Below are 24,721 nucleotides of genomic sequence, written 5' to 3'. Positions count from 1 at the left end.
AAAGTAATATGGCAAAACACAGTATTTCCAGTAAGTTCTTGGAATGTATTGGAGACAACATTTTTGTTTCAGAATGTTAGGAAGTAACCAGAGGGACACCATTTTAGACTTAATTCTGAGCAACAGGGTGGAATTGGTGGCAACTGTGAAGGTGGAAGGCAATTCGGGTGAAAGTGATAATGAAATGATAGATTTCATGATTCTAAGGAAAGGAAGGAGTTAGAGCAGCAGAATAAGGATAATGGACCTCAAAAAAGCAGAGTGCAGCAAACTCAGAGAACTGGTGGGAAGAAAATCTAAGGGAAAAAGTTGTTCAGGAGAGCTGACAGTTTTTCAAGGAGACTATATTAAAAGCAAAACTGCAAACTCTCCTGATGCATAGGAAAAATAGTAAGATGCCACTATGGCTCCATGAGGTGCTCTTTAATGACCTGAAAATCAAAAAGCAATTTTACAAAAAGTGGAAATTTGGATGAATTGCTTAGGAGGATTACAAAAGAATAGCACAAGCATGTAGGGATAAAATCAGAAAGCCTACAGCACAAAATGAATTACACCAAGCAAGAGACATACAAGGAAACAGAAGAGGTTTAATACATTAGGAGCAAGAGAAAGATGAAGGAAAGTGTAAGTCTTCCGCTTAATGGGGAAGAAGAGCTAAAAATTGATGACATCTAGAAGCTGAGGTGTTTAATGTCTATTTTACTGAAGTCTTCACTAAAAACATTAATGGTGACCAGATACTCAGCATAATTACTAACAACATAAAGGGCGAAGGAACACAAACCAAAATAGGGAAAGAACGGATATCTAAAGAATATTTAGCAAAGTTAGATATATTCAAATTGGTAGGGCCTGATGAAATTCATCCTAGAGTCCTTAAGAAACTAGCTGAAGCAATCTCAGTACTGTTAGCAGTTATGTTTGAAAACTCATGGAGGACTGGGGAGGCCCAGAGGTCTGGAGAAGAGCAAACATAGTACCAATCTTTAAAAAGGGGAACAAAGAGGACATGAGGCATTATAGACCAGTCAGCCTAAGTTTGATACCTGGAGAGATACTGGAACACATTATTAAAAAAACAATTTGTAAGCATCTAGAGGATAATAGGGTTATAAGGACTATTCAACATGGATTTTTTAAGAACAAATTATGTCAAAACAACCTAATTTCCTTCTTTGGCAGGGTTTCTGGCCTAGTGGATAGGAGGGAAGTAGTACACTGGATATATCTTGATTTTCAGTAAAGCTTTTGACACAATCTCACATGACCTTGTCATAAGCAAACTGGAGAAATATGGTCTACGTGAAATTACTATAAGGTAGATGCACAACTGCTTGAAAGACCATAAAACTGTAGTTACCAAGGGTTTGCTTTCAAAGTGGGAGGGCATATCTAGTGAAGTCCCATTGGGGCCAGTCTTGGGTCTGGTACTGGTCAATATTTTCATTAATGGAAAGAAGTATTAAATTGGCAGATGACACTGATATGGGAAGGGGGTTATAAGCACTTTGGAGGGCAGGATTAAAATTCCAAATGACCTTGACAAGTTGGAGAATTGGTCTGAATTCAACGAGATTAAATTCAGTAAAGACGAGCAAAGTACTTCAAATGCTCAGCTACAAAATAGGGAATAACTGGCTAGACAATAGTACAGCTGAAAAAAATTGAGGGCTTATAGTGAATCATGAGTATGAGTCATCAATGTGATGCAGCTGCAAAAAGGCTAATGTCACTCTGGGATGTATTAACAGGAGTTTTGTATGTGAGAGGTGGGAGATAATTGTTCTGCTCTACTTGGCATTGGTGAAGCTTCAGCTGGAGTACTGTATCTAGTTCTCGGTACCACACTTTAGGAAAGATCATAGAATAGAATCATAGAACATTAGGGTTGAAAGAGACCTCAGGAGGTCATTTAGTCCAATCTCCTGCTCAAAGCAGGACCAACACCAACTAAATCATCCTAACCAGGGCTTAGAAACCTCTAAGGATGGAGATTCCACCACCTCCCTAGGTAACCTATTCCAGTGCTTCACCATCCTCCTAGTGAAATAATGTTTCCTAATACCCAATCTAGACCTCTCCCGCACTGCAACTTGAGACCATTGCTCCTTGTTCTGTCATCTGCCACCACTGAGAACAGTCTAGCTCCATCCTCTGGAACCCTCCTTCAGGTAGTTGAAGGCTGCTATCAAATCCCCCCTCACTCTTCTCTTTTGCAGATTAATTAACCCCAATTCCCTTAGCCTCTCCTCATAAGTGATGTGCCCCAGCCCCCTAATCATTTTCACTGCCCTCTACTTGACTCTCTCCAATTTATCCACATCCCTTCTGTAGTGAGGGGACCAAAACTGGACGCAATACTCCAGGTGTGGCCTCACCAGTGCCGAATAGAGGGGAATAATCACTTCCCTCGATCTGCTGGCAATGCTCCTACTAATACAGCCCAATATGCCGTTGGCCTTCTTGGCAATCAGGGCACACTGCTGACTCATATCCAGCTTCTCGTCCACTGTAATCCCCAGGTCCTTTTCTGGAGAACTGCTGCTTAGCATGTGGACAAGTCCAAGAAAGTCCAAACTGTTCCCTCTAAGGTGCGCGCCTGCGTGGCCGCCCAGGAGGCCATCAAGGTCCACGGACCTGATTACTACAGGCGCGTGCATACGGGTGTAGCCACAGTGGAGCGTAGGGTGAGGTGGGGGGCAGTGGGTGAGGTGGGGGATAGTGATGGGGGAGCATGAGGCATGCAGGTCTATGGTGGGGTGACACCTCGCCCAAGCCTTGGGGCTGTGGTGAGGAGAGACACCTGTCCCCCAGCTCCAGGGCTGCGGTGGGGACGGGAGAGAGGCCTCTTCTCTACAGAGTCCCTTCTGCCCTCTAAGGCTCCTGACTGCACCCATACAGGAGCTCACCCACACACAGCTCCACCAAGCTCGCTCTCAGAAAGTGCTCGCACCCGCAGCAGAGACGCACGCACAAAATCTCTGCTTTGCCTCTGCCCTGCAGCATCCTCCTTGGCACCCGATCTCTCTGGATATCACAATAACAGATGTAAGATAAATCGTACAGGACCCCCCTCTGCTGGGCTCCCCTAATCCTGTGTCCAGGACCCTGCTGGATTCCCTTCTTACAGACAAATGGTCCATTCCTGGTCACTTGCACTATCAAATCTCCCGGTCACTTTCTCCAGATGGAGAGTGCTTCACCTCTGAGAGATGTCCAAGTTTCCTTCTAAACACACACATGCCAACCTATCACCACATAAACCCCAGCCAGCTCAGGCAGGCATTTTTCTCGCTTTCACTTTTCTGTAGTTCCCCAATAAATTATCCTGAGTAGCGCTATTCCTTTGTATAGGCAGCCAGGCCTCCAGACGTTACACATTTCAGATCTGGCAGCACCGACGTAGGAATATATCAATAATAACAGGAGTACTTGTGGCACCTTAGAGACTAGTCTCTAAGGTGCAGGGCTGGCTCCAGGCACCAGGCACCCAAGCTGGTGCTTGGGGCGGCACCTGGAGGGGGGCAGCGCGGCGCTCCGGCCCCCGGGGAGAGCCGAGCCCCAGCCAGGGCTCGCCGCCCTCCTCCCAGGGCTCCGGCCGCCCTCCCCCCGGCCGCCGGGGGGAGAGCGGAGCCCCCACCGGGGCTCCGGCCGCCCCCCCCCTCTGGCCGGCTGCCCCCCCCCCCCCCGCGGGGCGGGGGGCGGCCGGAGGCTTTTTTGCCTGGGGCGGCAAAAAAGCCAGAGCCGGCCCTGCTAAGGTGCCACAAGTACTCCTGTTCTTTTTGCGGATACAGACTAACACGGTTGCTACTCTGAAATATATCAATAATGTGCATTGCACATGTGGTGTTTGTTAAATATTTCTACCACGCAATTTTGCGACTGACAGACTTTAGGGTGTTCAGTTGTGGATTACAGAACACATATATATTGCTTCAGTTAAGTTAAACACACACACTCACACACCTCCATGCTTTCTTTCATCTGAGCGGCGCCTACAGTCATCTAATAACCTGTTTTATAGGTCAGACAGGAACCATGAAGATAGTAATTGGATAATTTACATGAAATCTTTTTTTTCCTAAGGGAGATCCTGAATTACAGCAATTAAATGTTTCTATTCTTTGTTCTGCGGTGCCTCTGTTTACATGTGATTTATGGGGATAAGCAGTATTTTATCTGCCAAAAATATATACCTTATTGAGTCTGAGCCACATCCTAAACCAAGATTTATACAAAACTGTGAAATACCACAAATTACTACCTTTAACCAAAGAAAAAATACCTTCAAGACACCATAGAGTTTTCATTTCCTTTGGGTGAGGAGTCTCAGTTTAGGTTCAGCCGGGCACGGCCAGCCACTAAATTAAATTCTGAGCAAAGGGAACTGCAACCTGAAATATGGGTTGCACATTATAGAATTTCATTGTTTTCTGCTCTTCAGAAAAGCCTGTTATGTGCATAAGACTTCAGTCTGTGCATCTGCAATAGTGATAAGGAAGCTGTTCTAATATGATACACTTGAAGGGCCAAATCCTCAGCTACTGTAAATCGAAGTAGTTCCAGTGACATCCTGGCGGCTGTACACCAGCAGAGGATTTGGCCCTAAATGTCAGATTCCGGGAAATCTTTACGATCCCCTTCACATGTACCATTGGTAACTTTAAAAATATATAGGTTTTTTGTGTCTATTGCTGGTACACATCTGCACATTACCTCGATATTGATGCTGCACATAACAAAATTCATTCTGCTAATGGATGGAAAAAATTAGAGGGAACACTGAGTCCAGAGGAGATCAACAAAATGATAAAAGGTGTTCAGAAACCCTGACCTATGAGGAAAGGTTAAAAAAAAAAAAAAAAACTGGGCATGTATAGTCTTAAGAAAAGAAGACTGAGGAGGGACCTGATAAGTCTTTAAATATGTTAAGGGCTGTTTTAAAAAGGACTCTGGTCAGTTGTTCTCCATGTCCACTAAAGGTAGGACAAGAAGATAGGGCTTAATCTGCAGCATGGGAGATATAGGTTTGATATATGTAGAAAGTTCTTCCTAATGAAAGTACTTAAGCTCTGTAATAAGCTTAGAGAGGTTTTGGAATCCCCATCATTGGAGGTTTTTAAGACTAGGTTGGAAAACTACCTGTAAGGGATGGTCTAAGGCAGTGGTCCCCAAATTGTGGGGTGCAGGGCCCCCCGCCCCAGGATGGTGCAGAGGAACGTTCAGGGGGTATGGAGGGGAAGGGGGGAGTGTTGCCCAGCCCTGCTGTGCCTATGGACCCAGCCCTGACCTGGGTTCCCGTCAGGTTCTGGGGGGGGAGTAGAAAAAGTTTGGGGACCACTAGGCTAGGGTTACTTGGTCCTGCCTCAGTGTAGGGGCTGGACTTTGATCTCTCAAGGTTCCTTCCAGCCCTACATTTCTATGATTCTTTAAAAATCTGCTTGAAGTGTAGACCATTGGTTCTCAACAAGGGTGGGGGGCCGTGTGCTGCGTCAGGTGGGTTGTAGGGCCCCGTGAATGGTGCCCCAAGCCCCAGTGCTTCCTGTGAGGCTAAAGCCTGGAGCTGTGGGGCTAAAGCTCAGAGCCACAAGCCCCGATGCTCCCATAGGGCTGAAGCCTGCAGCCACGGGGCTGAAATAGGATGCTTGGACTTCGAAAATCCTTTTTTAAAGTAGGTAAACTGGATCTTCTAAAACTTATTTCTTCAGATACTGGGAGAAATGGTTTTGTTCTGAGAGGAAAGGGAATATAAAATGTTTATCCTTGTTGGCTTTCAGAACAAATGGGTCTCATATTTTGAGTGAAACAGAATGATTAAAATATTTTTCCATCTACAAGAAAAGAGCTTTTTACCACCTCTTCCTTCATTTCTAACACCTCTTGAAATAATGGTCCTGCATGACCCAATTTAATCTGTATAATCCAAGCACTCTGTCTCTCGACTAATAGTATTTGTTAGTCAAATTTCCTTCTTCTCTATTTACTAAAGGAGCAGTTTTATTGCAATGCTTTGTTAAAGATGAAATTAAGAAAGTAAATAATTACTATTCATTAATAGATAAAATGTAGCTTAATATGTAAACGTACGAAAATCTGCTTTAGAAGCTTCTGCACAACACTTTCTACACTTTTAGGAATTTTATCTTACTCTACTGCAGTTTTACAGGTTACAAATAGCCATCATAACTATTTTCTTCAACATATTACAGGTTCTTGCAACAATGGAACAGCTAGAGAAAGTGAGTAGTTTTCAAGAGTTTGTGCAAATATTCAGTCAGTTTGGAAATGAAATGGTGGAGTTCGCCCATTTAACTGGAGACCGACAAAATGTAAGTACTGATGAAAAGCTTCAAGGTTTATTCCAAGTAACTGTGACTTTTGGCTCTATTCAACAGTGGAGTTGGGTTCTTTTTTTAAAGAAAAGTGATTGTGGTGTGGCTACAAAAAACAATGAATACTTGTATCCTTATCCTGCAGATGTTTCCAAAACCCAGTTTTCTCTCCCCTCCTCTCACTGAGGAGGGCTATTCTTAGTGAATCACTTTCCAAAAGCAAGGGGAGGAGCTATGTAAATAGCCTGCTCTGGTATCTGATAACCAAATTGCCAGTATCTTATCATTTGAAAGCTGCCAAAACAGGTGCTTAACTCCATGTTCTTGTTACTTAATACCTTGCATGTAACACAGATGAGCACCTTCTCAGCAATCAAACGAAGACTGTGATCTGTTTGTGTATTTCTTGCTGAAGTTATTGCAAAATTTTGAGTCTCTTTGGAGAATGTGGCCTGATCACTGATGTTTAATTGTGCTGTAATCCATCAGCAGCTGATTTGAAGGAATATAAGGAAGCCAGGCCTCTTTCCTGAAATGGTCATTTTGTAGTTTGGGCTTCAATATGCTGCTGTCTAGTAGTTTTATTGGGGGGAAAACATCACTGTCGGTGTTTTCATTATGTTTAATAACACTAGGCATGTGTGCAAAACTTTAAGTATGTTCATTGTTCTCAAGGTGAAATGTCAACATCTCAGAGACACCAGGCACTGTTTCCTTTAATGTACTCTAGAGGCTTGACCTTGTGTTCTACATTTGTTTAATGGTTTTTAAGATCAGAAGGGACCATTGTGATGATTTATCTGACTATCTGCCTAATTCAGACCAGTTAATTTCACTCAGTAATTCTTGCATCAAGCCCATAGCTTCTGGCTGATGACATACAATCTTGTCATAAAGTACTCTTTTTCTTTCTTTCTTTCTTTCTTTCTTTCCATTCCCCTCAACACTTGCTTAACTATTACCATGATCAAGGCTTATTATGATTAAATGTGAACACTTTTTTCCAGAAACTCAGTGAAAACTAGTTTGGGAGTATTTACACTTTTGCTGTTCAGAAAACTATAGTGATTGGACATTACTTGATTTGTGAAAATTATTGTAGAATTATGCTAAGCATAGTAGTAATTAGGTTTTTTTACAGCTAGATCTTGCAAAGGGATCCACTCTGGCAAACCCTTATGCCTACAAGGAGCCCTGTTGAAGTCAGAAGTCTATGGATGTGGGTGCAGTTAAAGGATGAGGGCCTTAGTCAGTAGCTTGACATTAGACATACACATTTAACACCTGTACGGTGTGCAGGGGTGTGGATGCAGAATTTCAAAAGTAATTCAGATTTTTTTAAAGCTGTGCTCTAGTCAGCTGCTACTAAAGACAGGTCAAAACTGTTTACGTAACTATTATGAGCGTGTTAGAGCCCTGATGGAACGCTGCATCTCATTCCTTCTGTAAGGATGCTGAAAATGATTTTGTTTCAACTTTACTAGAAGCCAAATAATCTTAACACCCTTTGAGGAGAACCAGTTACTGATGAGCATTATCAGAAATGGGTCATTTTCCTAGTAGAGACTGTCCGTGCTCTAAAGAGCTTATAGTCTAAATGCACTTAAATACCAATAAATGTTGGGGTAAAGGAATGCAACATAAAAGCAAAGTGATTTCACAGATGTAAGTACCTTTTGGTTAGCATCACTACATTTCTCTTTTAAAAATTTGTTTCCTGCCTTTTTAAGTGTTTTCTAAGTAATGTGGGAAAACTTACATTTTTTTTTTTGAAGAAATTGCTTTCATATTTTTCATGTTGACAGGACAGTATTTACATAATGCTTACTAAATATTGGTAACTGGAAAAGTTGTAGACACTTTTTTAAAAAAATGAAAGTTTAGAATTTGCGTAAATAAATGAGCCCTGAAAGCTAAAAACAGAGTGAGTATAAATCCCTAAAGATACCATTATTGCAGGATTCTGACTGTTTTGTCTCAGCTCCCTGCGGTGAGACAGGCAGAACTCTACATTCAGAGCAACAAAACTCTGAAGAGCTGTGGTAGCGACCACAGAGCTTGACTCTAGCAATTTTTGAAGCCTGCCAGTCAATTCTGTTACCTGGTCAGTGAAAGGGTTCCTTCTGTAGCTTGCTACCTCTTTCTTATTTCTGGTTTTCCTTCTGATTCAATCCTTAGCATATCACAGGAGCCTTCATTTCCTGCTAAATCAGGAATTATCTGGAAAGTTTCAAGGGTGGTGTTTAAGCTTTGTGTTGCATTACCATAAGCAGAGAATCATTGCCCTTATAAAGAGGGGATGGCGGCCCTTTTATGCTCACAAAAATCTTTCAGAGTTGGTAGAGTTCTGTTTGCCTCACACTAGGGGACTAAGACTAAATGTGAGAATCCTGCAAGATAACATCAGAGAGGCAGAATTATAAAGATAGTGACTTTCCTTTATATTCTATGTGGATAAATTTTTCAGTAGAGCTAAGCTTCTAGCAATTGCCTAAAAAATGCCGAGTACATAATGTCATTTGCTATAGAATCAGGTTCCTGAGTTCTAAAGGGAAGAAGTCTTTGTTGCTGTCCTGCAGAATTCCTAAGACTTCCTTCTCTTCTTTAATGCAACTCAGCAGCTGGAGAGGTTACTTACCTGTACCGTATCTTGAGTTCAAGGTGTTTTGTCCCGGTAGTTCTCCACCATAGGATGTGTGTGGGCCTGTGCACCTTCCATTGGAGATTGTAAATAGCAGTGCCCACAGTGGATTGCCTTATGCTCCCAGGCGAGGTCATATGGGGAGGCTTGGACCCCTGGCCTGTCCAGTTCCTTCTCAGCTATGGTGGCTGGAAGACTCCACAGCAGATGGGAAGGAGGGCAGAAAGGTAGAGCACCCAGAGGGACAAAACACCTTGAGGAACTCAAGTTACTGTACAGGTAAGTAACCTCTCCTTGGAGTGTATGTCCCTATGGGTGCTTCACCAAAGGAGCCTCCCACGCAGCATGTCAATGTGGAGGCATGTGCCAAGGAGGCGAATTCAAGACAGTTCAGAGGACTGCATCACCAAAGATAGTGTCACCTCTGGATGCAGGTATGATCGTGTAATGTTTGGCAAACGTGTGAACTGAGGACCAGGAGGCAGCCCTGCAGATTTCTGCTATGGCAGCATCCTAAAGGAGGGCTATAGAGAAGGACTGAGCCCTAGTGGAGTGGGCTGTCAATTTGAGGGTGATGTATCCTACCAGTTTCATAGTAAGTTCAGATACCATGTGATACCCACTGTGACAGTCTGTACCCCTATATGCACCCCTTTTACAGGACTATGATAAATTTTGTACAAAGTATGCCTTATGAGGTATCATTTGAAAAACTCATAATTTGCTGATCATTATTGTCCTGGTTAAATGTGGAACAACATTGCACGTAAAGTTATAGGATTCCTCTGTATGGTATTACTAATACATGTTCCAAGTCTGTGGGGAGCAGCTACAAACCAGTTCCTCAGTGGAAAAAATGCTAACCAACGTCTCAGCCAGGTGTCAACAAAATCAAATAGACCATCAACTGGTTAAATGGCCGTTCTTTGACGGGAAAGAAGATGTGGGTGAAAATCTACATCTTGACAAAGAAACAGCTTGGGGTTCCCATCCACACAGACATGCTCTCTCCTGAACCTCTGCTGGTGGTGATTCTCGAAGAAGAGAAAGAACTATAAAAGGAGATGCCCCAAATTATTCCTCCCTTTCTCTCTATCCATGGCATCCACAGTACCTGAAGAACAAAGGAAACAGCTTTGGACTGGGGAGGGATCCTGTCTGAAAGAAATTCAGCCAGTAAGACTGTTGGAACATATGGTGAGAGAGACTTTGCTTTTAATTCACTTAGCTTGTCAAGTTGGGCATTAGTTGTGTTTTGCTTTTATTTTCTTGTAACCAATTCTGATTTTATGCCTCATTACTTGTAATCACTTAAAATCTATCCTTCTGTTGTTAATAAACTTGTTTTATTGTTTTATCTAAACCAGTGTGTCTGGATTGAAGTGTTTGGGAAACTTCATCTGGTATAACAGGATTTGTGCGTATCATTTTCTATTAATAAAATGACAGATTTTATATGAGCTTGTATTGTCCAGGAGAGGGCTGGGCAGTACAGGATGCACATTTCTGGGGAAAGTCTGGGACTGGGAATTTGCTTGTGTTGCTCTGCAGTGTAGTTCATTAGTGGCTGGCAATAGCACTCACACAATATAACTGGGAGTAACTTACATGCTGGAGGCTGTGTGCAGACAGACCAGGAATGGTAGCTCTCACAGCAAAACAGTGTAAAAGGCATCCCGGGTTGGAGAACTGAGGGGACGCAGCTATTCATCAGTCCAGATTGTACCCTGGGTAACGTCAGTTTGAGTGGAAATTGGCCATCCATTCATCTTTTGGCAAAGGATACAAAAAGTCTGGGAGAAGTCCTAAAGGTCTTAGTGCTGTCAAGGTAGATGCTGAGGGCCCTCACCATCTAATTTGTGGAGAATATCTTCCTCCCTTGAGGAATGGGGCTTAGGATAAAATACTGGTAAATGGATCTCTTGGTTGATATGAAATTTCACCCAGACTTTAGGAAGGAATCGAGGATGGGGGCGCAGCATGCCCTGGTCACAGTAGAAGAAGGTGTATGGTAGGTCTGCCATGAGTACCCTTAAATCGCCCATTCTTTTGGCTAAGTTGATGGCTATCAGGAATGAAGTCTTGAGGGAGAGATCGGAGAGTGAGCAGGTAGCCATTGGCACAAATGGGGCCATTCCTCAAGGCATTGAGGACTAGTTTGAGGTCCCGTAGAGGTGCAGAGTTCTGGATAAGAGGGAATACATTTTATAAACCCGTAAGGAATATTGCCATGGTTAGACTGGCAAATACTGAAACCCCTTTGATAGGTGAGTGGAAGGCTGTAATGGTGGCCAGGTGTACTCTGACTGAATTCATTGACAGACCTTGTGCCTTTAGGTCCAACAGGTAATATAGGATCACTGAGAGTGGCACTTCTGAGGCTTGCAAAGAGTGGTGACAGCACCAGGAATGAAAGTGTTTTCACTTTTGCAGATAAGTCTTTCGAGTAGTAGGTTTCCTGCTCCACAAGAGGACTGACAGAACATTAGCTGAGCAGTTCAACTCTATGCCCAAGAACCGCTGAGGAGCCATACTTTCAGGTTCAGAGATGAGAGGTTGGGATGGTTCTGGGTGCTGGAATTCTGTGACAGGAGATTCTCTCCCCGCCAGTCCCGCCAAAGGGAAGTCAGAGAGGCATCACCACAGAGAGATGAAGCAGATCCGAGTTCCACACTTGTTTCAGCCATGAAGGTGCAATCAAGATAGCCATTGCCCTTTCTTGCTTCAGTTTGATTGAGGTCCTCAGGATTGAAGGTATAGGTGTATGGGCATAGAGCAGGATGCAGGACCAAGGTACCAGCAGGGCATCTCCCATGCAGCTGTGGCTGCATCCCTCCTTCGACCAGAAAAGGCAACATTTCACATTTGAGGTTGCAAAGAGGTTTACATTTGGGAGGCCTCAGGTGTGACAGATTCTGTGGAAGTAGGAGCTGTTGAGCTCCCACTTGTGGTCCCGATGGGAGCTCCTGCTCATTGAGTCTGCAACTGTGTTCTAAAGGCGCAGTAGATAAACTGCAGAGCTTTCTAAGTGATGGAAGAGACACCAGTTCCACAGCCTTGGTGGTTCTGCAAATAAGAATTGGGGAACTTTGAAAACTCATGGCGATCGGGGGAGGTCCCAAATGACTGGAAAAAGGCTAATGTAGTGCCCATCTTTAAAAAAGGGAAGGAGGAGGATCCGGGGAATTACAGGCCAGTCAGCCTCACCTCAGTCCCTGGAAAAATCATGGAGCAGGTCCTCAAGGAATCAATTATGAAACACTTAGAGGAGAGGAAAGTGATCAGGAACAGTCAGCATGGATTCACCAAGGGGAAGTCGTGCCTGACTAACCTAATTGCCTTCTATGATGAGATAACTGGCTCTGTGGATGAGGGGAAAGCAGTGGATTGTTATTCCTTGACTTTAGTAAAGCTTTTGATACAGTCTCCCACGGTATTCTTGCCAGCAAGTTAAAGAAGTATGGGCTGAATAAATGGACTATAGGGTGGATAGAAAGCTGGCTAGATCGTCGGGCTCAACAGGTAGTGATCAATGGCTCCATCTCTAGTTGGCAGCCAGTATCAAGCAGAGTGCCCCAAGGGTCAGTCCTGGGGCCGGTTTTGTTCAGTATCTTCATTAATGGTCTGGAGGATGGCGTGGATTGCATCCTCAGCAAGTTTGCAGATGACCCTTAACTGGGAGGAGTGGTAGATACGCTGGAGGGTAGGGATAGGATACATAGGGACCTAGACAAATTAGAGGATTGGGCCAAAAGAAATCTGATGAGGTTCAACAAGGCCAAGTGCAGAGTCCTGCACTTAGGACGGAAGAATCCCATGCACTGTTACAGACTAGGGACCGAGTGGCTAGGCAGCAGTTCTGCAGAAAAGGACCTAGGGGTTACTGTGGACGAGAAGCTGGATATGAGTCAACAGTGTGCCCTTGTTGCCAAGAAAGCTAACGGCATTTTGGGCTGTATAAGTAGGAGCATTGCCAGCAGATCAAGGGATGTGATCATTCCCCTCTTATTTGGCATTGATGAGGACTCATCTGGAGTACTGTGTCCAGTTTTGGGCCCCACACTACAACAAGGGTGTGGAAAAATTGGACAGTGTCCAGCGGAGGGCAACAAAAATGATTAGGGGGCTGGAGCACATGACTTATGAGGAGAGGCTGAGGGAACTGGGATTATTTAGTCTGCAGAAGAGAAGAATGAGGGGGGATTTGATAGCTGCTTTCAACTACCTGAAAGGGGGTTCCAAAGAGGATGGATCTAGACTGTTCTCAGTGGTGGCAGATGACAGAACAAGGAGTAATGGTCTCAAGTTGCAGTGGGGGAGGTTTAGGTTGGATATTAGGAAAAACTTTTTCATTAGGAGGGTGGTGAAGCACTGGAATGGTTTACCTAGGGAGATGGTGGAATCTCCTTCTTTATTGGTTTTTAAGGCCCGGCTTGACAACGCCCTGGCTGGGATGATTTAGTTGGGGATTGGTCCTGCTTTGAGCAGGAGGTTGGACTATATGACCTCCTGAGGTCCCTTCCAACGCTGATATTCTATGATTCTATGATCCTGCTCTCCTTCGTTGGTTTACGTAGTACATAGCTGTCCTGTTGTCCTCAACATTACCCGATAGAAGGGCCTGCTGTATCATGAAGGAAGTGCTAATATGCATAGCAGACTGCTCTTAGGTCCAGGATGTTGATGTGGAACGATATCTCTTATGGGGATCATTTGCCCTGTGCTCTGGCACCCTGTTCATGCGCCCCCACCCCAACCCAAGAGAGAAGTGTTTGTGATGAGAATTTTCAAAAGTGATAGGTGTGGAAATGGAATTCCCATTCAGGGGGTGTTTCCACTGCCCGAGAGAGTCTAGTACCTATGGAGGCACAGTGATTCATTTGGAAAGATTGTGTCTGTTTGAGGTGTATGTAGGCCTTAGCCAGGCCTGAAGGCATCTGAGATGCAGTCTTGCATGTGGAATAATGAACATGGAGGCCGACATGTGACCTAGGATTGTAGACAGGCCCTTGTAGTTGTTTGGGGGTTGTGCTGTAGAGCAGAGCTCAGGCTGGATGCAGTGGAAAATCTGTCCTCGGGCTGGTAAACCCTGGTGGTTAGAATTCATCAGGGCTGCACTAGACTCCCTATCTGCTGGACAGTATTAATGTAGACTTCTTTTAGATTGATGCAGAGACCCAGAAACTGAAATAGGGCTACGGCCTTGGACGTCGCTGACTGGGCCTCTTGGGTGGAGCGGCCTCTAAGGAGCCAGTCGTCCAGATATGGAAAAAATGTGATGCCCTACTAGCACAGGTGAGACGCTATTGCTGAGAGGACCTTCATAAAGACCCTTAGGGCCATGGATATCCCAAGGGAAGGACACGATATTGGTAATGTTCTGAGCCTATTGCAAAAAGCAAAGAATGCTTGAGGGAGGGATGAATAGCCTATTTTCATGCGTCATCTTGGAGGTGGAGGGCAACGAAACAGCCCCCTGCTTCTGTGGGTGGGTTTATGGTAACTAGCATTACCATCCTGAAGTACTGTAATAGGATGTAGGTGTTCAGATTCCTGAGATCTAATATCAGCCTCCAACCTTCACCTCTTGAGAACCAGGAAATATTTGGAATAGAACCCCTTTCCAACAAATTGAGAATGAACTGGCTTGATTGTCCCTAAGTGCAGGAGAGATTGGACTTCTTGCATTAGAAGATCCTTGTGAGAGAGATCCCTGAAGAGGAAGAAAGAAAGGGAGGGTGGGCGGGACAGAACGGCAATGAATGGAGTATCCTGTAGTGACCACCCCTAGAATCCACTTGTCTGTGGTGATAAGCTCCCAGGTTTGTAGGGAATGGAATAGGCAATCTCCAGAAGGAGGATAGATGGCAGAATGGTGCAATTAGTGGGTCTGGAGGAAAAGATTGTTTGAGGCCCTTGACCATATTGTCAAAATAATGACTTAGAGAAAGGTGCAGGCTGGGTGGTTGTAGAGGAGGGTAATCCTCTTCTGGGGGCTTTGTAGACCTGTTGCAGATGGTACTAAAATGGTGGCTAAGGACTGTGAAGCCATGTCAGTGTCGCTGAGAGTAGCCTACAGGGAAGCTTTAGCAGTCAACTGAGCCTCTGAAATGAGGGCTGGAAATTGTTCCTTTTGGTCTTGTGGCAGTTGTTCTAGAAAATGAGCAAACTTTGAATAGTTGTTAAAAATCATATTTTACCATCAAGGTCTGGTAGTTCGTGATTTGAAATTGATGAGCAGCTGACAAACAGCTTTTCCTACTCAGGAAATCTAGGTGTTTAAACACCTTCTCAGAAGGAGAGAATCTGGAGCGGGCTTGACAATCATTGACCATGTCTACAACCAAAGAGTTGGGGGGCAATGAGTTAAGAAATACTCCATTCCCTTGACTGGAATGTAATATTTTTATCCGACTCTTTTAAGTAGATGGGATAGTGTCATAGATTACATGCTAGTGATGACAGTGCTTCATTGATGGGAAGGGATATCTTACTCTGGGGGGATGATATGTAAAATGTCCACCTGGGAATGTTGAGGCTCTTGTACATCCTCCAATGGAATCTGGAGGGATTCTGCTAACCACTTCATTAAGTCCTGGAAGGCCCTAAAGTCATCTGCATAAGAAGGAGATGGCAGCAGCAGCATCGTTGCCTTGTCAGGGATAAGGAAGACTTGGGTGAAGGGGGTAACCCTTCATTTGGTGGCTCTCGCTCCTCGTGAGTCTCCTCGGGTACCAGGGAAATATTCAGTACTGGTGGGCTATTTTGCAGTGCCAGTGGCTGTTGCAGTACTGGCAGGCGTTCCTGTTGTTGTTTCTTGTAGGCTGGTACCCTGTAAGATTGGGTGCCATAACCTACCCAGGCGTTCCAGTAGTCCCACTGTAGAGGTGGATAGGGGAAGGATCCCCACAGGTATTTGTGCTCAGGGAACCTAGGGCATCTGCTGGGCTCTAGGAAGTCTTCCTCAGGGTATGTCTCTAGAGGCGTGGTGTGGTAAGTGTTGAGATAGAGCCCTGTATGAAAACCTCCGAGTCTGAGGATGTCATCTTCCGAGTTGAATAGTGAGTCTTTGGGCATCGGTGCTGGTACTGGAGGCAGTGAATCAAGTCTTGTTCTTGCGAGTAAGGGTTCAGTAATCAACTGATGAAGTGGCAATGGGGAAGAGTCTCTTATAGTGCCGTTTAGGAGAGGGTACTGCAGTTCATCTGAGATGGGATCCTTGGGAGAAAGAAATCTGGAGGGCATTGGAGGGCTATGATAACGAGCAGTAGGAGCCTGATGCGGTACCGGGGCCTGAAATGGGGATGATTGCAGGGCTAGAGATGCATGTGGTAGTGGATGAGGTGATGTCTCAGTGCTTAGAGTGGTTATGTCAAGAGGAAGATGGTACTGAGAGATCCAGCAGGTGGTCTGAATGGTCTCTCTGGCTCCAAGAGGATGTCTGTACCAGTGCCCTTGAAGTGGTCTTCTTAAGAGTCTCTGGTCTTAGATGAATCTCACTGCCTAGAGGTGTCAGATGGTACAGAGGAAGGTGCCTCTTGGTGCTGCTTCATTGATGATTTCTCCAATTGAGATGACATCTAGGCGGTACCAAAATCTTGGTACTAGAGTCAGCTGGAGTCTAGGCTGTACCCATTAGTCTGCTCTAAGAGGTGACTTACTCCTCTTTCGAGAGTCTTTGGTGGGGAAAAAGGAGTTTTCTTCTCTTAGTGGCCTTCATCTCTGAAACTGCCCCCGAGCACTGGAAGTCACTGGTACGGCCTGAGAGGTTTAGCCCGATGTACTGGGCAGGGAGAGGGAATCAGACCCCATGGGAGATGAGGAGCATTCCATTAGGAAGAGCTTGAGTCTAGCCTCTCTATCCTTGTGGGACCTGCCCTTAAACTCCGGGTAGACTTTGCGTTTGGATAGGATATGAGATTCTCCAAGGCTGGAGTGCTTGTTGCTATGAGGAAAAGATTTGTGGGCAGGTTTGATAGGGCTTGTACCTTGAGGCCTTAGGCATAGTCCAGGGAAGTGTCATAGACCACAAAGCCTGCAAGGTCAAGAAATTTAGGAAGGGGGAAACCCCCCAAGCACAAAATTGTGTTACAACTAAGAAAAATTAACAGAACTAGAAAAAATAATAAAATAAATAGCAAATAAGTAAGAAAGGTGAAAAATCAGCTAGGAAGCAGCATTCTTCAATTGCTCTATTTTGAGCCTCAGGTTGCTGAGAAGGAGTTGGAGCAGCGGTGATCTTCATAGAGATATTGTTATGATATGATTATGGCATAGCTATGAGGTATGTAAGATATCATTGAAAAGGTTATGATTCACTCAATATGATTGTCCTATTTGTATGCATGTATCATTTTGGTATCTGAAGTTAGGAATATTGTCTGTGCATCTATTACAATTGTGTTTACTCCTGGAGAACGCCCACTAGGCAGAATGTAATCAATCTAGATAGCTGGCTGGGAAGGGCCATTAGGGAGAACAATAGGTTTTAGAAGAAGCTAATCTCCCACTGGGAAGCCTTCCTGAGGACGCTACAAACAGCCTCTGAGTTATGGCTGCTGTGACCCTACAGGGACATGTGACCAAGTCACGTGGCGCTGGTCTCCATCTTGGAATACCAGTGTTTTTCCACTGAAAGGCGTGGGAACTAAGCTTGGAGACAATGGGTTTCCGCCATATGCAAAAGCTATTTAAGGCAGGGGAGTGACATCATCGTGGTGGTTCACTGACTCCCTGCCCAAAGAGACTCCTGAAAACACCTGAGAAAGGAGGACTGAACTGGGGGGAAGGGCTGAACCGAGGCTAGAGGGATTTATGAAAGGAATACATGGGGTTTTAAGCTGCAAGCAAGTGCAGCTTGCTCTTTAAGAATGTCAGCAACTGCCTTAAATCATCATTTAGAGTGAGAATTTGAAACTCTCATATTCAATCCCTTTAGTATATTAAGCTTAGATTGCGTTTTTGTTTATTTGCTAGGTAATCTGCTTTGATCTGTTTGCTATCCCTTATAATCACTTAAAATCTATCTTTTGTAGTTAATAAACTTGTTTTTTTTGTCTAAAACCAGAGTGGAATTCATAACTTGGGGCAGAAAGCTGTGAATATTCCTCTCAAGACTGAGGGAGGGGGTGAATTTCATGAGCTTATGCTGTACAGTTCCCTGTGCAGCACAAGACAGTATAATTTGTGGTTTACCTTCCAGAGGGGGTGTGCACCTGAGAAGCTGGTCAATGCCCTAGCTGTATAGCCTTCCCATGCAGGGGCTGGTCAGAAAGCCTGTCTGCATGTTACTACAGCTGGGTGTGTCCCTACCTGTGTGCTGGTGAAAGTGTGAGACTGGGAGCATGTCTGCAGCTTGTCACAGCATTATAGGGTGAGTGGGAGCCCAGTCTGCTGGGTTGGGGGGCTCAGTGGTACCCCAGTTCCAGGCGGCACCCCATGGGGAACCCGTCACCCCCCCAGCACAAAATTGTGCTACAAGAAAAATTAACAAAACTAGAAAAAAATAATAAATAATCATTGAAGCAAATAAGTAAGAAAGGTGAAAAAGCATCTAGGAAGCAGCATTCTGCAGTTGCTCTATTTTGAGCCTCAAGTGGTTGAGAAGGAGAAGGAGTTGGAGTGGTGGTGAGTCTGCACCTAGCTATATGCCCTTGCCTGGGAGCACTAGGTGCTGCACTGTGCAGGCATAGTCCTGTGGATGCTGCTATTTACAATTTCCATTGGAGAGGTCACAGGCAAGTGTACAGCCTACGGTTGAGCACCCACACGATCACCTGCTCAAAGAAGACTTTAAGAGTATTTGAGCTGGAGTGATGAAAGGGCTCTCAGTTCTTTAAAGATTAAGACACTATGCAACTGAGTTCTGCTGGTGTGTGAGACTTTTTTTTATCTTTAACTCTTTGCTCTTGTAATGACTTTAATGTGTCTTGAGCATCTTTCCTCTCTCCAGCTCATAGCCCTCAAATTCTCTCCTCTTGCAGGGCTTACTTTCCATGGGCTAAGTGACACACATCCCTCTCCTGGGAAGTTCCTGACAAATTTCTGCTACTATTGAGTTCCTCTCTGTACAAATAGATTGGTTTCTAGCTAAGCCAGTTAAGTGTTTCATCAAGTAAAATTTTATGCACTTAATATTTTAACCACCAAGGTTGTAATTACATAATACTATTATTCTTTTTAAAAGAAGAATAATTTTATAGCATCTTTCTTTATGAAGATTCTTTGGTTTGGCAAGTTTTTCAAAGGTGACCTAACAAAAAAGCACTGGGTTTATGCTTTTTGTTTGCTTTATGATGTGTTGAGGATCTGATTTCTCCCTCTGCCTTTCCCTCTCACTTCCCTGCACACCGTTTTATTTTGGGATGGATTTTTTTGCTTGGTTTTTACATTAGAATTGTCATGTCTTGCCTTCCTGTTTATTCAAGAGGACTCCTTTGGATTAGGAAATTAAAGGAGTGGGAGCTTTCTTAGGACATAGCTGGAGGATCTGGGATATTGAATATATCGGAGACCTTTTCTTCCAGGAGTTTGACTCAAATGGATGTTAACAGAAATAAAATATAGTTTTCAAATAGTCCGACATAAAATGTCTTCCCCTTCAGTTGCTCAGGTTTCATTCTTTATTGTTTTGTGATGTCATAATTCTGCACGTACTCTAGATTTCCAAGAAGTTGTCTGTTGGGAATAGACTGATATTTCAAGACTCTCACATCATAAAGCAGCTTAAAAAAAAAGACAACTTTTTTCCTTTTGGTTGGTCCTTTTCTTTCTTTCTAAGTAGCTAATTTCTTCAGCTATCATCCAAGAATACTCAGTGTTTTCATTTTCTTTACATAGGATTTAAAGGATGAAAAGAAAAAAGCTAGAATGGCGGCAGCTAGGGCTGTTCTTGAGAAATGCACCATGATGCTTCTCACTGCTTCAAAGGTAAGACTTCGCGTACTTTCCTCAGGGTTGGGGAACCACAGATTATAGGAGCTGGCAGAATAAGGTAACCCTGTTTCCACAGCTAAGTTATAAAGATTGCAACAAAAGAAATTTGAATGTAAAATGATGTTGGGGAGAGGCTTTTCCATGAGTAATGCTAAAAATGTTGCCATGTGCAATAGTACGTTAATTGAAGGAATTTGTAATAACATTACACATTTTTGCTTTAGGCTGGGTATAGAAATGAGTATTTGTTTCATTATACCACACGTGGACTTTTGGGTAATATGTTAAATTTATTTTTAAAGACATGTCTGAGGCATCCTGACTGTGAATCTGCTCGTTTAAACAAAGAAGGAGTGTTTCACCGAATGAGATTAGCTTTGGAGCAGGTAATAGAGATCGTAACTGACTCTAGACCCAGTGGAGAGAATGAAATGGCCTCCATAAGTATATATACGAGCATCAAAGAATTCAAGGTAAGGATAAAGACAGCATTATTATTCTGTGGCTTAAAAGAATTTGATTACAACATAAATTTCAAAAATACATATGTACAGTAGGAAACTAATTTCTCTGCACCTTGAATGAGTGGCAGTTTCCAATATCAGGCCTTGCACAGAGCTCCCAGAAGTTCATTATAGTTTGAAAAAAGATGGTTATGGCTTGTCCGATGCTGCTATTGTACATCATCTGCTAATATTCCAACCACTTCTAACACTCAGGGGAGTAGATCAAAATGTATTCAGATCTATATGCTATGTTGAAGTGCTGCTCTCAACTCACACTCTTAGGCGGCCCAGATAGTAGGGTATGTCTACACTCACTAACCCCAGGCTCTGACACAGGTTTAAGGCCAAGCCCCGCTTCTGTCAACATTGAAATCATTCACTCAGACCCACAGACCCTGCTGGCAGAGGGGAGGTGTGTGTCAGAGCCTCAGTCCCCCTTGAAATGATTCAAAGCCTCAGGCATTGCTACGTGGCTGCTAGGTCAAGTCCAGGTTGCCACATTCAGGTTTGGAGAGTCCAACAATGATATCCCCCAGTTCTCTGCAGCTGTGTTTCCTAGCCCTTCAATCCCAAAGCTTTCCACTCACTTCCCAGGAACTGAAAGCAACCTCCTGGTTCAAATGCAGCTGTTTGGCATTTAACCCTTCACTTCCACATGGACGGCTCCACTGGAAACACAATCAATGCCGGCATGTATTTGAATGGCCAGCAGTAAGATCAAGTCCTGCATCAAGCGCATTGCTAGCTGGCCAGAGAAACAGAGCTGGATTCTAGTTAAACTCTGGTGCAAGGTGGGCAAAACGCAGGGCCGGCTCTGGCTTTTTTGCCGCTCCCCCTCTCCCCCCCCCCGCGCGGGGAGGGTGCCGGGAGCGCTGGGGGGAGGGCGGCGAGCCCGCTGCGGCTCCACTGGCGGCCTGAGCGCCGGGAGGAGGGCGGAGAGCCCAGCTGGGGCTCCGCTCTCCCCGGCAGCCAGAGCGCCGGGGGGAAGGGCGGCAAGCCTGCCGCGGCTCCACTCTCCCCGGCGGCCAGAGCACCGGGGGGAGAGCGGCGAGCCCGGCCGGGGCTCCGCTCTCCGCGGCGGCCAGAGCGCCGGGAGGAGGGCGGCGAGCCCGGACGGGGCTCCACTCTCCCCGGCGGCCAGAGCGCCGGGGGGAGGGCGGAGAGCCCGCTGCGGCTCCGATCTCCCCAGCGGCTGGAGCGCCGCCGGGAGGGCGGTGAGCCCAGTCGCAGCCCCGCTCTCGGGCCGGAGCGCCGCGCCGCCCCCCTCCAGGTGCCGCCCCAAGCACATGCTTGGTGGGCTGGTGCCTGGAGCCGGCCCTGGCAAAACGTTCAACTTCATCAAGAGCACAAGAAATGATCATGTCTACGAAACTGTATCCAAGCGGATGGCAGTGTTGGAGATCAGTTGGACAGCAGAACAGTGTAGAGAGTGAATAAAGCAGCAAGTCAGCGATGTTAACGTCCCATTCCAGGACCTTCCTACAGCTACTGAGTGTATAGCTGAACCTTCTTTTGCTAGGTCCTTTGAAATAAGGATATGGTTTCATAAGCCATGGCAACAGGTAAGTGGGATCTCCTAGAATAACAGTAGGGACAGTGACTCCATTTATCAGAATGTCATTCAATGGGAATAATGTCCCAGCTTCTCCATGATGGTAAAGTCTTGATCTCTGGAACACGCTGGCATCATGCACCCTGCCAGTGTGTCCGACATTAATGTCCAGGAATCTGCCCCTGTGGTTGACCAGGGCCTGCATAACGATGGAGTAGTACCTTTGTGGCTTATGTACTCATGCTTCCAGTGTATAATTTATAGGCATGAGTCCCTGCATGGTGCGGCGCAGATTGGAAAACTCATTCACTGAAAGCCAGCAATTATTTCAGGAACATTTTCTAATGCCCATCAACTTCGGGTACAATCTCTGCTCAGAAACCTCTGCCACAACAACCCTCACAATTGATTTGCGAGTTCCAAACTGTAGCAGTCTGGGGTAGCCAGCATACATGGCTATAGTGATCTCTGTTTGGACCAGCATGACCTCCGTTATATGGGTGTCCTGGTGCTGGAAGATAGGGAAGGCTGATCACAAATCTCCAGGAACATCTGCTTCTTCATGCGAAAGTTCAGGACCTACTGCTGTTCATTCCCATGTCCGCATGACAATGTGATCCAACCAATCTGTGCTTGCGGCCCTGCTCCAGAAGCACTGTTATACATAGGGGAAATCTGCGACTAAGGCAAAAGGCATGAGCAGCATCAACTGGTTTGCCGCTGGAATGACAGTACCCCTATTTGCTCTGGCTGCTGGGAGTATACGGACACAAAATGGGTTGGCAGGATGTGTTCATGGGGTAAAACCACCCAAAACACTCTCAATTAACTCCCATGGGACAGACAGACAAGTTCTCCCACAACCCTCTGTGAACCAAGCCCTAGAGCAGGGGTCGGCAACCTATGGCATGCGTGCTGATTTTTAATGGCACGCTGCTGCCTGCCGGGGTCCCGCTCAGCCCGTTGCCGAACCCCGGCAGCAGGCTGAGCCGGACCCCAGCAGGCAGCAGCGTGCCATTAAAAATCCTGCCCGACCTAGCCTGCTCTTCTCCACCCCCCACCTACCGCTCTCTCTGGCAGGGGCAGTGGGCAGACGCAAGCTTGGTCCTGTCGGCTTCTGCTGTACGGCAGGCTCCGCCGGCAGCCAAGCTTCCCCCTCCCCTGCCTCTTCCCCCAGCGTGCTGCATCGAGCCCCATCTCCTCTACCTCCCTCCTGCCGATGGCCCTTGCGAGGGATGGGAGAAGAGCAGTCCCAGCGCCCTCGCTGCTCAAACCGGTAAGGAGGCTGAGAAGAGGCAGGGGGAAGGGGGGTAGGAGCGGGGTGTATCCCTCCAGCCCCCTGCTGTGAGCCGCTCAGGGGGCAGGGGGCTGGGAGCACCCCCCGATCCCAGCCCACCCCTCTGCCCTGACCCCTGCACCCCCCTTGCACCCCATCCCTGATTCCTGCACCCTCCACACATACCCAGCCCCCTTACAGCCCATGCCCTGACTCCTGCACCCCCTAACACGCCCCCAGCCCTCTGCCCTGACCCCTGCACCCCCCTTGCACCCCAGCTCCCTGCATCCCCCCACGACCCCATCCCTGACTCCTGCACCCTCCACACATATCCAGCCCCCCACACCCTCTGCCCTGACTCCTGCACCCCCTCACATGCCCCCAGCCCTGACTTCTGCACCCTCCACACATACCCAGCCCCCCCCACATCCCCTTGGCCTGACTCCTGCACTCCCCACACATCCCCAGCCCCCCACCCCCCATGCCCTGACTCTTGCAACCCCCACATCCCCCCCCCCCACCCTGAGCACCAGGTTGGCAGCGGGCTGAGCGGGGCCGGCGGCTGGGACCCCAGCTGGCAAGGGACCGGCAGCCAGAACCCCAGACCGGCAGCGGGCTGAGTGGGGCCAGCAGCCGGGACCCAGGCTGGCAGGAGCCAGCGGACGGAACCCCAGACCAGCAGCAGGCTGAGCCGCTCGGCCTACTGCTGGTCTGGGGTGCCGGCCCCGCTCAGCCTGCCGCCGGTCTGGGGTCCCGGCCCCGCTCAGCCTGCTGCCGGTCTGGGGTTCTGGCTGCCGGCCCGGGGTTCTGGCTGCCTGCCCCTTGCCAGCTGGGGTCCCAGCCGCCGGCTCCGCTCAGCCCACTGCCGGCCTAGGTGGACGGAACCCCAGGCCGGCAGCGGGCTGAGCAGGCCGGCGGCTTAAGATCAGCATTTTAATTTAATTGTAAATGAAGCTTCTTAAACATTTTGAAAACCTTGTTTACTTTACATACAACAGTAGTTTAGTTATATTATATATAGACTTCTAGAGAGAGACCTTCTAAAAAAATGTTAAAATGTATTACCGGCATGCGAAACCGTAAATTAAAGTGAATAAATGAAGACTCGGCACACCACTTCTGAAAGGTTGCTGACCCCTGCTCTAGAGCAACTACAGCTGGCAAGAGTGCAATAGCCCACAAACCCACAAGCTGAAGTTGTGACTTGGGTCTGCTTATTGTAGTATGGATGCGCCAGCATGGCTGTGAGGCCTGCGTTTCCAATGCATTGTGGATGTTCAAGGGCAGACATGGAAATGCCAAATCTGCAGGCATGGGTCACACAGGTCTGGGCTTAGTGTGCTGTGTAGATGTACCCATAATGTCTCAGCCAGTGTTTCCCTAAAATAAGTCATTAGGGGGTGGACTAAGGAAGCTCCTAGTTGATAATTGGTAATTAAACTTTTAACATTTTAAAATCTACACACTGAAAACATC

General features: G+C 46.2%; 1 protein-coding gene across 2 annotated transcripts in view; it reads left to right on the top strand.

Annotated features, from left to right (window-relative positions):
• CTNNAL1 (catenin alpha like 1) overlaps positions 1-24,721 on the top strand; it is a 142,557-nt gene that overhangs the window by 56,605 nt on the left and 61,231 nt on the right. For both annotated transcript variants that reach the window (XM_024202558.2, XM_024202557.2), the window contains exons 4-6: positions 6,213-6,332; positions 19,816-19,905; positions 20,214-20,384. In XM_024202558.2, coding sequence (XP_024058326.1) covers positions 6,213-6,332; positions 19,816-19,905; positions 20,214-20,384 — 381 coding nt within the window. The remainder of the gene's footprint in view (positions 1-6,212; positions 6,333-19,815; positions 19,906-20,213; positions 20,385-24,721) is intronic.

This window comes from Terrapene carolina, unplaced genomic scaffold (assembly GCF_002925995.2).
Source record: "Terrapene carolina triunguis isolate 2854851 unplaced genomic scaffold, T_m_triunguis-2.0 Scaffold613, whole genome shotgun sequence".
Lineage (NCBI taxonomy): Eukaryota > Metazoa > Chordata > Testudines > Emydidae > Terrapene > Terrapene triunguis.
This window is presented reverse-complemented; position numbering and strand designations above follow the sequence as displayed.